Raw genomic sequence first — 12,507 nt, forward strand, 5'->3', positions numbered from 1 at the left:
ATATAATCATAGCACCCCTTGTAGCTGTCTACCAACTGGATTTAACTCTGCTGACCACCACTCAGCCCCTGCCAGGTCTTACTTATAATAAACAGAGTAATTTGTTTGTTTTCTTATTTTCTAATACAATGGAGAAAGCGAAGTTGTATCACCAGCCAGATTATCATTTAAGGTAATTCTGATTAGATGAATGCTCCGACTGAGAATATATAGAGCCATGAAAGGTCACAAGGCCATTTAACCAGTTTTCCTCATTTGGAGATGTTCAATAGCCCAAGGAATCTCACACCATGGCACAGGTAATTGTAACTGCTATTTTTGACAACAGGGATCAACTTGTGAAGGAATTTTGGCTCATGGAATGGTGTCTGTGAGTGAATGCATGAGATGCTTGACTGGGTTTTCACACCTCGCCTGTCCCAGAAATAAAACCATTTCTGATCTCTTTCATTCCCACTTATACCACCTTTTCCACATATTTGTTTCTACATGATCCCTTTCGACTATTTGAGCTTTGAGAACTATTTTTTCATCAAAACTTTTAACTCAGTAACCTGTCAGGCAGGTATTCCATGTTGGGGTGGCTTAATTTCTTTTGGAAAACTACCGACTCAGCTTGAAAAACTGTTCAATGAATTGCAGAGAGCCAGTGAGGCTGGGAAAAGGGCAGAGATGAAGAGCAGGATTTCCTCTTTTTCTTCACAAATGAGTTTTAAGATTTGGCTTATTTCATCTCACAAAAATACAGAATGTTTCAGAGTCTCCAGTGTCTGCTCCTAGCAGGTGATAGCTCATGCATCAATCCTTACTCGTGCTTTAGGGTAAAGAATAGCTCCAGGTATTAATATCTACATGGAGAAACTAATATCTTTGTATATTAATATATTATAATATTAATAGCTCTAGATAGATGGCTCTACATTTGATCTCTACACTATTTCCTCCTCTGAGACTTCACAGCATGGTGGAGCAGGGGCTCACAGCTGCGGCTGCTGTCTGGCACCGCTGTGCCTGAAGTGAATCTGCCAGCAGAGCTGCTGTGTTCAGTTCTCTGAGGGCATGTGAGATAGACACACACCACTGCATTGCCAAGGCTGAGGTGCAAACCAAAATTCTCTTAAAGGTGCTCTGACCAATATCCAGACTTTGAGGAGGTGTTTGGTGGAGACTTCAGAGAGGAGATGATGACTGGAGAGTCAGCCCTCTGGTGTTCCTACTCTCAAAAAAGACGCTGACTACAATTGCTTCTCTGATATTGCTTGTATAAGAGATGTTACTAAAAGAAAATTATTAGATTAAGCAACGCTTCCCTGGTGTTTGAAAATGTTAATAAAAAAAGAACTGTCACCTGATGTAAACAGCTTTAAAAATAATTCCAAGAGTCATATGCGTAAGAAAACCTGAATGTTGGACATCAAAATTATGACCAGGATTTCAGGGGTGCTTCCCCTGGAGTACAGACAGAAAAATGTAACTTCTTGTTTGATAGTTTTCTGTATGAAGTCTGAAAACAATTCAGGGCTGAATAGCTGCCGTATGAAGGCAAAGTTCAAAGAAGGAAAGTTTAACACTAGAGCAGGAGATCATGTGTCTGAGTAACACAGCATGTTTACAATAGGACCAGACTAGTCCTTTAACAAGAAAAATACTGAAGTTCTCAACAGGAGGAATCAAATTTCATCATGATCTGAGACTTCATCTAAGACGAACATATCTCATACTGAAATGCTGAGAGATTATCCCACTATCATTAATGCACACTTTAAAGAAAAAATACTGCATTTTAAAAAGAAATATGTCAAAGAGAAATAGGATTATTTTTGGCTTTCAAGTCAAATTGTTTCCATCAGAGAGAGAAAAATCTGCTGTGATTTTCCAGTCTCCCCTCTCTGTACTTTCAAATGATTTGTATTTCCTTTCATAGTAGGATGAAATAGTAACACTAAGCAGAAGGCGTGTTATTGCCTCCTTGAAATCTAAACTAACAGAGCAGTTTGGGCACTTTTTTCATTCTTAATTTCTTGATGATACTCTCTACTTTTCTATGCATGGCTTATTTTTCTCTTACCATGTAAGAACCTACACTGACAGACGCTTGACAATGTTCTCCTTTCTTTTGCCACCTTAGCAAGGATGGTGCACAGCACGTCTCACTCTTCATTTTCCTCTATCCCGACACTCTGAGAGATATCACAGTGATTTGTGAAGGTCCTCATTCTGACAAGCTGTCAGAGAATGCACCACAATTCATCTTCGGGCATCTAGATTTAGAAACCTACAGAGTATTTGTCTATATGCAAGGTAGGTAGCTAAAATCTCCTTACCCTGAAGTGTGGATGCTATCCAGTTGTCCATACTGGAGTCTGGATGTTTTATATGCTTTTGGGAATGTTTCTGGTTTTCATTCACTGGACTAGAAGGGCTCTGGTGATCCATAGATCCTGTGCCACACTCACAGGGGGACAGATATCAGCCACACACAAGACCTCTGGAAGATCTACAGCCTTCTGGGTGGGGATCCTGAACCAAAGCAGGACTGCAGGACACAGAATCCTTCACAGAATGCTTTAGGTTGGAAAAGAGCCCTGAGATCACTGAGTCCAGGTGTTAACCCAGCACTGTCAAGCCCGCCACTAATCCATGTCCTCAGGTGGCACACCTACAGGAATTTTAAATCCTTCTAGGGGTGGAGACTGGTGACTACACCATGGCCCCAGCAGCCTGTGCTTCTTAATAATTTTTTGGAGAAAAAAACATTATCGAATGTAAACTTTCTCTGGAGCAAGTTGAGGTCTTTTCCTTTTGTCCTGTCCCTGTTCCCTGGGAGCAGAGCCCGACCCTCCCACTGGCTGTCCCCTCCTGTCAGGAGCTGTGCAGAGCCACAAGGTCCCCCCTGAGCCTCCTTTTCTCCAGGCTGAGCCCTCACATCTCCCTTGGTCACCTCTCATCAGACTTGTACTCCAGAACCTTTCCCATCTCTGTTCCCTTCTCTGGACATACTCCAAAGGATCTCAAAAGGCTCCCACAAACTGTGATAAAGGAAGTGAGCAAATAACTGAATTTCCACTCCTAAATTTCCCTGAATCTCACATAATTGGAACTAAGATACATGATTTATGTGCAGAATTAATAATTTGGTTGTATAAAGGTGAGCCTTATTCAGAGTATCCATAATCTCTGCTCTTTTTGATATACTTAAGTCAAAATGCTTTGCATCAAAAGAGATTATCAATCTCTTAATAATGCAAATAATACCAACAGACAGCAAAATGAAAAATAAAACCACAAATTTAAGAATATGGTTCAAAGGCATGCACCAGTATTCTTGTACATTCTTCATTTCTTGTTTTGAACAATGATGAATATGGAAAATAGAGGCAATATTGCTACATCTACATAATCAGTGTGAATATCCTTGGGAGACAGTCCTTGGAGACAAATTGATCATTTTATATGAATTTTTTATGCCACTTCAGATAAGGCCAATAAATATTTGGGGAATGATGAATGAAAGAACAAAAAAGAAAAAAGAAGAAAACAAACAATTTTGGGGCTCAAATCTACTTGTGATGTGCTCAGTCCAATCTACATATTTATTTTCTATATAAAGAAGGAGAATGAGAATTAATTTAAGAATGGTCTACACATGCATTCACATTTTATATAAGAGCAGAAATGTTCTGGAAACTTTTTGTAGCCTAAATACAAATATGAATAGAACTTTTGTGGCAAGATGCCTCTCCCCAGATCTAGCAGGTGTGTCCCACCTTTGTCCTCTTTAATTTTTCATGAGTTTGTATTTCCCTTGCTTTATACTTTTTCCCTATTGTACCTTCAAAACCGATACAATCTTTATATCACAGACATTTTTTTGTGCTCATTATATAAACCTAGAATATTTCCATCTATATTTTACATTTTTTTGTCTGAAATTCACCCCCGCGCTTCCAGCATCTTATTAAAGATGAGTAAATGCATTCTATTTGATGCATTGGTGAATGCAGCACTTCGTTAGGGAACCTCATGGAAATTCATGTGCTTAATGCTGGAGTGCTTTCCATCCCACACCCATTTCAATTAGAGTTTGACATTGACATAGCCTTAATGCCCTCAACTGCTCATTTGACACAATCTCATGCAGTGATATCTCACCAAAACAGGAAGCTGCTCTCGCATCTCATTTGCATTATGTATTCATTTTAAGATTAGTCACATGGTTAATGAGCATCTTGGAGCCTGTCCAGTTTGCTGCTCTATGTCGTGTTTCCTTTCCTGACACTCCACTTGCATTAACTCTCTGTGATGTTGCCAAAGACTGTGCAGACTATAAATTGCTCTTAGCCATTTGTTCCAGAAAATTATCACATCCACTGCCACTTGGAATTTATGCCCATTGTTGACTACAACTAAATATTAAATGCACGCTAAAATAATTTAATTTTCACAAAGTGCTAAGCTCTGATTTTTCTCTTACATACAGTCTAATGCTAATTTTACCCTTCCCCTCCCTCTTTACTTACAAAAGTAATATGTTTCTGTCTCAAAATTTTGAACTGCAATGCTTGTAACAAACCTAAAATATGGCCATTTTACACACTTGATCTTGAAGTGGCATTAAACTCAAAGTGGCAGCATTAAAATTAGCAATTCAGGTGGCATTTAACTTTTTAATCAATGTTTACTCTATATTTTAAATGAATACTGACACATCTAGTTCTGTATTTATGTGTACACACAGAACATCCGTTAAATTCTTCAAAAGTCTACATAAATCATAAATATAGAGAGAAAAGACATATAAATAATTCTAAACCTATTTGCATAGCCCTTTCAAGATCAAAATTAACACATTTGAAGTATATGTACGTATAACAAACTATTTCACCGGAATCCATGGAAATTAAAAACAGCTGAAATTATTATTCTACTTCCATGTCAATGCTTAAAATGGGCAATGAAAAGTTTAAAATTATAAAGTGATTATCAATATTTCGGTAGCCTAAGGGTCATCAACAACTTGCCCTTAAAACTGAAAGTGATAGACTTCTGTGATTTCAGGGACAATGATGCTGTTTAGAACGGCCCCTCTATTTTACTACCATCTATTTGTTTTAAGAGAATTAGAAAAAGTCCCGTCAAGTGCAAGGAGGGACAACATCAATTCTGTCAGCACTACCTCTTTAAATCTTGGCTAAATTTGCCCAGTTAAGTGGTATGGTCGCTGTCACCACAATGTCATATTCATAGAAAACAAAGAGAATGTAATTGGTAGTGCAAGAACATCAGAAAAAAATTAGGTGGGTATTTATTAGAGTCTTTGCAAAAGAGAAAATCCACCTTATCTTAATGCTCAGCACAAGAACTGTAGTCTCAATAGTTTGGTAAGCACTGGAAATCTGTGGATTATCATTTAAACACACTGTTAAATTTTTTTTCTGGATGGGATCACCCATTCAGTGACTTCCACAGGAAGTCCTCTTCCTTAAAAATGCCCAGAAAAATAAAACTGCAGGGACACAGAACTATTTTTATCCAAAGAAGTACCCCAAAAAAAGTGAGGCCATATGCCCATAAATGTTCAGGACAGCACATAGGTTCCAAAAACAAGATAAAAATTGCTGAGGAATGGAAGGGGCCTGGAATGCATGGTACAAGGAAAAGGCAATAAATTGATATCCAGAGAGATCAGGGATCTCAGGGAGAGAAGAAAAACTGTATTTAATTTTTTGCTTTGTCACTCAGCCAGCTTGAATATAGATTTCATATGTGGCCTGTTTGGTAATTTCTGCATCATCTGCTGCTGGGTTACAATGTGAAACAAAACTTTGTCTGGAGATATCAGTGCTCTGATATTAGATGATAACTTCCCTGTGACACAAAGCATCTGTGTCTATCTCCTCATGGCCTTAGAGAAATAACCTTTTCCCCTGAAATCAGCATAGTCTTGGTCCTGGAAGTACTCATTTTGGATCCCCTTATTTTCTTTAGGCTGATGGTCTAAATAGTAAAAATATTCCAGTGGATGTGTAACTAAACATGAGATTAATTCTGTGAGCTGAGACCAGTAGCTTGAAAGTAGTAAAAAACAATCTCAACAGTATAAACTCTTTCAGTGGGCTGTCATTTGAAAATTATGTGTTTATTATTATAGATGTGACAGCCAGTGATTACTTCTACTTGTTTTTTTTGGTTTTATGTACAATTTTAAGGGGTCATACACAAATTTACCTGAGGAAAAACATACATTCTTAGCCCAAGATCATTCTCTTCTGTTTAGTATGTGTTTTAGAGCCCAGATAGTAATAAGACTTTTTCAGGATGTCCTCATCATGCTCTGAGAAAGAGAAGTGCTGAAGAGAAAAAACTTGTACTTCCAGTTCTGTGTCTAGGCAGCTGGGTGAGATGGAATTCAATAATTCCCTGTTCACTTTTAGCCTCTCTCCTCCTCTTTAGTGTTGGTTTTACTGAGTAGAAACACTTTCTCACTCAAGGAGACCTTCATCCTGATCAAGTCCTCAAGGCATTCCTGCAGTATGTACTTTGAATGCACCATAAGCTTTCCTTCTCTTCATGATTATCTATTATTCATATTGTGGTGGTGTCTAGAGACCAATAAGTTAAGATTATGATGAGATACAATATTGGAATAAATACTGATGGCAGGTGAATAGCTAATAATAAAGATGGATGTATGTACATAAGTTAGTGATGTTGATAACTAATAATGTTCCTCTTTTCCAAGTAGATTTAATGATTTCATTTTTTTTTTCTGAGAAGAACAAATTAATTTGTAGCAATTCCACAGTAGTTTTGCCTTCTTTAGAGATGACACATCCCATTGGTGTTTTGCAATTTTTTTTAACAGCTATAAAATTACTAGTGACATGAAGAATTTACATATTTTTCATTATTTACGTTACAACCATTTACTAAGACTTAAAATCCAGGAAATGTGGAATACGATAGTAATAACAAATAAAAATTAAAACTGTCATTGTCTGCTCTGTAGAGCAACCCAATAATTTTCTAGAAGTTAAAGATGAGTTTGAAATTCTTGAAAATTTCAAAGAAAACAAAAAAATTTTTGTCTGAGAGGAATTGATTTCTCTTTTCTCCCCCAAAGAAGTCTTTGGAAATGCAGATGGTTTTAGTGCTTTCTCCACTTATTGGACCCAGTTCAGCCATAATTTCTTTGTTATAATTAAATATTGCACATGGATAGTGTGTATAAATGTAAGTATAAGTAAAACTAAGTAATAAAGGCACTCTTAAATGAATAAACATGCAATTCTGACAGTCACTCAGCATTTAAAGTTTATTTCAGATAAAAACATGTATTGTCATAAAGTGTAAAATAGATATGTGTGGATTTCTATATTCACAAATTTATAAAGTAGGTAAACCCAACAAAATTAGCAAAGTGTGTAATCCCAGAGCACAACTCTATTTAATTGAGTAGTCATTTCATGTTTCTAGAGGAGGTCAGCTAAGACTATAATATGGGAAATAGCGCTAAAATAACAGAACTTAAAAAAGCCGACAAACATATCCCACTCCAGATTGGATTTTTCACATTCTTTAGAGATATTTTTTCATATTCTGTAGTTATAAATGCACGATATTAATAGTTACAATGCATGAATGGCAGAACCCTGTTTTTGAAAGAGATTTTGCATAAAGAGCATCAGGAAAAAGTATCTATGGTACGGCCATGACACAACTCAACTGTCATCACAAAATTAAGGTGTAATCTAAAGTTTGAAAATCTTGCTTCTATCTAAGGGCCTCTTAGAAGCAGCTTCTCACTCTTTCACTGTAGCATTCACATTTTCTGAAAAAATCTCTTTGGCCAGGATTTTTCTTCTGGGGAGCTGAGAGGCTTCAGAGAAAAGGAAAACAATGTTTACCTCACTTGCTTCTCTTATGTTGGGCTCACATGCGGAATGTGTTTGGAGATTGTTTACTTACAAATGATTGTTTTATTGGATTCGGGTGTGAGTGAGTTATTTTGACTCTTTGGCCAATCAGGGCCAAGCTGTGTCGTGACTCTGCAAAGAATCACGAGTTTTTATCACTCAGTATGTTTTCTGTATTCTTTAGTATAGTATATTATTCTTTAATATAATATAGTATTATAAAGTAATAAATTAACCTTCTGAGAACAGAGTCAAATTCATCATTCCTGTCTCCATTGAGACATTCCCAGCAAATACAATATCTCACAATCTCACACAGAGAAACTGAAAGGCATGAAGGGGAGAAAAGCCTGTACTCACCTATAGTTGGGTCATGGTAGTCAGGGAATCGATGGCTAATGAACTGCATTGTCATTGCTGCAGAGGAAAAAGAGAAGGAGAAGGAAAAAACAATTCTATCACCTCCATTATATAGAAACAGCCAGAAGAACACATGGATAAGTCACTCATGCAAGTATCAGCTAAGATTGTGAGCGCAATTTTGTTCTATGTCTACTTCTGCAACAATGCATTGGCTCTACATTGATAACTCAGAGCTGATAAATGAAGAAATATATGAATTAAACCTCCTTAATTGTCTTAATTTCCAAACTTCTTTGTACCACTCCTGTGTACAAAGTTTTTAACACTTGATAAATACTGTTAATCTGATATTGCATACAGATTAAAATTACCATGACAAAAACATAAAACATGACTTACAAGACTGATTCATAAAGGTTTTCACAGTGCTACAAAATGCCACTAACTGGAGTGCTTAATTTGATTTCTGGTGTATTTAGCAATACCTAATTCCTTAAACTTGATGCAACAGATGAAGTCTCCTCTTAACCACCCAGAGCACCTTTCTTCTGAAGAGACCATTTCATGACTGAATATTAACTGCTTTTAGGAAAGTTACATGAGACTTCAGGAAAAACTGGAATTCTGCCATTTGGAATAGGTGGCAAGCTATGCAAGTGGAAAGTGAAATAGGTGGAAAGTTATGAATTGGAAGTGAAATTAAAATTTATGTAGAAACACATAAACTTTCATGTCCTGTCCAACATGACATCTGAAGTTCATTGGCCTTGAAAAGCCATGAAAGTTGGGTATTCAGTGACTACACTAACATCATAGCAATTAGATGGACTTGGGAAGTTACATTTTCTTTGTTGTTTTTTCCTCATAAGCTTGAATTTCAAATAACATGAATCTCCCAAACAATGACAGTTGTAAATATAAACCTTTCAAAAGTTACATATGTGAATTCTTATTAAATAGAAGGGGAAAAAGGGTCAAAGAGAATTTTTAAACTAATGCTTGATTTTTAAACCATTTTCTTTCTATTTTTTTTTCTGGCATTAAAATTCATCTACAGCTACTATATAGATAGTTGTTTAAAAAGGCAGCCTACCTGAAATATAACTATCAGTCACAAAACAAGATATCCGACATGAGATTTTGCCTCATGTCTTGAACATCTCAGCTGCTTTCAACATGCACAACAGCGGTTATGAGCAAGATGAGAGACATTTTAAAAATCTGCATATAAATACATCAACTTTTCAAACAGCATTGTTTTAGTTTCATGCTTGTCCTTCTCATATTTTCAAGAAACAGAGGCTAGGGAGATAGTTTTATAAAATGATAAAGAGAAGAAGTATTAAACATTTATTAGCATGTTAATAAATTATTGCATCTTTAGTGTAGACAAATATAAATGCTAAGAAGCAGCATTATAAATTCATAGGTACCCAGAGAGGGTAACTGTGTAAGAAAAAGCTCATTCAGTCCATATATATTATAGAGCAATAAATCCATGTACAGTCACATTCATGTCTTCTGTATTATATGTTTTCAGATGTATTCCTTTAACACTATGCACGTTTGACACTTTTATTTCCAGGAGAGACACCTGTTTGTTTTTTTTTTAATCGTGACAGAGTTTTAGCCACCTTCATTCTGATTGCTGTTAGTGGTTTATGAAGAACAGATTCATGTCTGATGTGATCTGCCTAGTTTGCTCTTAGGAGCTGAGGCAGCTAGCAGAGCTGTTGCTCATATGGTTTATGCCTACACATTTCCAGCCTTCTGAGGCCCTATACCACAAATTAATTCAATTTGCTTCACTACCTGCTACTTTTTCTTGCCAAGCTTTTTTTTTTCTTTAAAAAACACCCCAAACTATTCTGCATCTGATTTCATTCTGTTTCCTTCTGGAGCTATGCCTGCATCACAAAATCTGTAGTTATAATTGAAACAAAAATTCTCAGAGGACAGGCAGAACTCATGGTAAATGTTTTTCCTCTCGCCTGAGACAGTCACAAGTCAATATATCATTTATATCCTCATCAAATTCACAGGATTCAAGGGGACTGAAATAATCATGACTGAAAGAATTATGTTGGATTAAATATCAAATTATCTATTGTGGCATGCAAAATTGGAAGTGCTTCAAAGGAAAGTGAATGTGAGGATGTGGTTTAGTGGAGGCCTTTGCAGTGCTGGGTTAATGGCTGACTTGAGGATCTCAGAGATCTCCACCAATCTGAATGGTTCTATGTTTCTATGATTGTACACAAAATTAATATTGATAGGTACAGAATTTGAGAAAGGTCAAGAGAAACACTCAAAGTGAGAATGCCTTACATTAATCTCCTCAGGAAAACTATGAATAAAAGCTCCGTTCTTGACACATTTTGTCCCACAGTTTTCTTCCCTGACAGACCTTTGTCACAGGCTCCTCCTAATAACCAGGGGAAGGAACTTCTTTGGCCTCTTTAGTCTGTAAACTCTCACCTGGGGATTTAGCACTCTCTCACAGGAAGACAGTACAGAAGAAATTGAGGTACACTGATATTTTTAATCATTGAATTACAATGCAAATTAGGGAAATTGGTGCATAGGTAGTGGGAGTTGCAACCCATCTTCCTCTGTGTGCTCCTTAAGAGAATAATTTGCATTTTCTGCTCTACTCAACTTCAGAAAGTATTTTCAGAGTAGTCATAGCTAGTCACTTCATCTAAGGGAAAGCAATAACTGATTTGTGGCTACAAAAAATAAGTTTTTTATATCAGGAGAACAAAAGACAACATCTCCAAACATTTGATGTGCAACAACAGCTTTGTCCAGTTCTACCAGGCATTCCACAGACCTGCTGCTGGATGTGCAGAAATTAGCTCTGAATGATGGCTGCAGGCTGGTGGAGTGCTTCCCAAGGGAAAAGGACCTTCAATCACCACTGGCATAAAACCAAGAATCTCAGCTGGAGCCTTGGGAATTAGACCTGCCCTAACTGGGCTTCCCAGCAGGACACCTGCCTCAGCTGGAATATGCTTCTTCATTGCCACTAACATCAGCTCCAAAGTCATTTTCCAGAGTGAATTAATTTTGAAACTAACAGAAAAATGATATTGGTATTTCATGCTGTGTTGAAAATATTCTCCTTGGTCCCATGGTTTTCCACATCCATTACCTTTTTGTCCCCCCCGTATAAATTAACGCTTATACCTAACAAATTCAAACTGTCATTGAATATTTTGTGAACTTCCCCCTTTGGAAATCCAACTTATACTTCACCAAATTTTTTGCAGGTCTATTAATTAGGGACCCTTGATTCTGATTTATGCCACAAACAAAGCGCGAAATGTGGCTTTAAAGCAGGATTTGAAAATAGAATAAATGCATAGGACTGATTCTTGAATAAATACATGTACATGTAAAAACAATATTGGTTAAGAAATGGTTAAAAAAACAAATCAAACCAAGCAAAACCCTTTTAATCCATAGTCGATATTGTGAAACATTTTGAATTGCAAGTTGTCTGAAAATTTTTAATGAATATTTTATGACACTGTGAAGATCATTTCATTTAAATGGGACATGTACATCACACAGAAGCTATGATAAGTAAAATGATCATTGTTTCAGATGAATAGCATCTTCTTTATATCCATCTGTGGCTAAGCAAATGCAGGTTGCCCCAGCTGAGCAAATGTAAGCCTGACATGCATGAGTAACTATGCAACTTCAGTTTTCCTGTCTTTTTAAAACAAGAAAGGGGCTCAGATCCTTCAGATCAAATCCTTTAGATTTTTTTCTTTTTTTTGCAAACATGCTCATACAATGTTCATTAACGATCTAAAAACCTGCACATTGCACCTGTGCTGGCATAGAAATATATATGTTTTCTTTAAATAATAAACTTAGTCCTGTCTTCTACTTTCAATATAATTTTAAATCCCTCTTAAAATTATTTTATTTTGCACTGAATTGAAAATGCCATGCTTAGAAAAAGGGCTGAGGTCACATATTTACTCTGAAGCATCCTTTTGACCAGTACAGCAAAAATAAAATTCATCTAAAGAAAGAATTAATCTTAAAAATATATATGTGTCAGTGGGCTCACAAGCCAGTAGGAAAAATGTTTTGATACTCCTACAGCTGTGAAAGCAGATAGAATAGAATCCCACTCTTCTCCTAATTTTTCTAGATTTCATTCATATCAGAAACTTTGAAAGCAGTCCTACACTTATTTTTCAAGGTTGGA

General features: G+C 36.4%; 1 protein-coding gene across 1 annotated transcript in view; it reads right to left on the reverse strand.

Moving 5' to 3' along the window:
* RIT2 (Ras like without CAAX 2) overlaps nucleotides 1–12,507 on the reverse strand; it is a 177,317-nt gene that overhangs the window by 119,136 nt on the left and 45,674 nt on the right. Inside the window, exon 3 of the mRNA XM_030968811.1 lies at nucleotides 8,277–8,333. Coding sequence (XP_030824671.1) covers nucleotides 8,277–8,333 — 57 coding nt within the window. The remainder of the gene's footprint in view (nucleotides 1–8,276; nucleotides 8,334–12,507) is intronic.

Source organism: Camarhynchus parvulus, chromosome Z (assembly GCF_901933205.1).
Source record: "Camarhynchus parvulus chromosome Z, STF_HiC, whole genome shotgun sequence".
Lineage (NCBI taxonomy): Eukaryota > Metazoa > Chordata > Aves > Passeriformes > Thraupidae > Camarhynchus > Camarhynchus parvulus.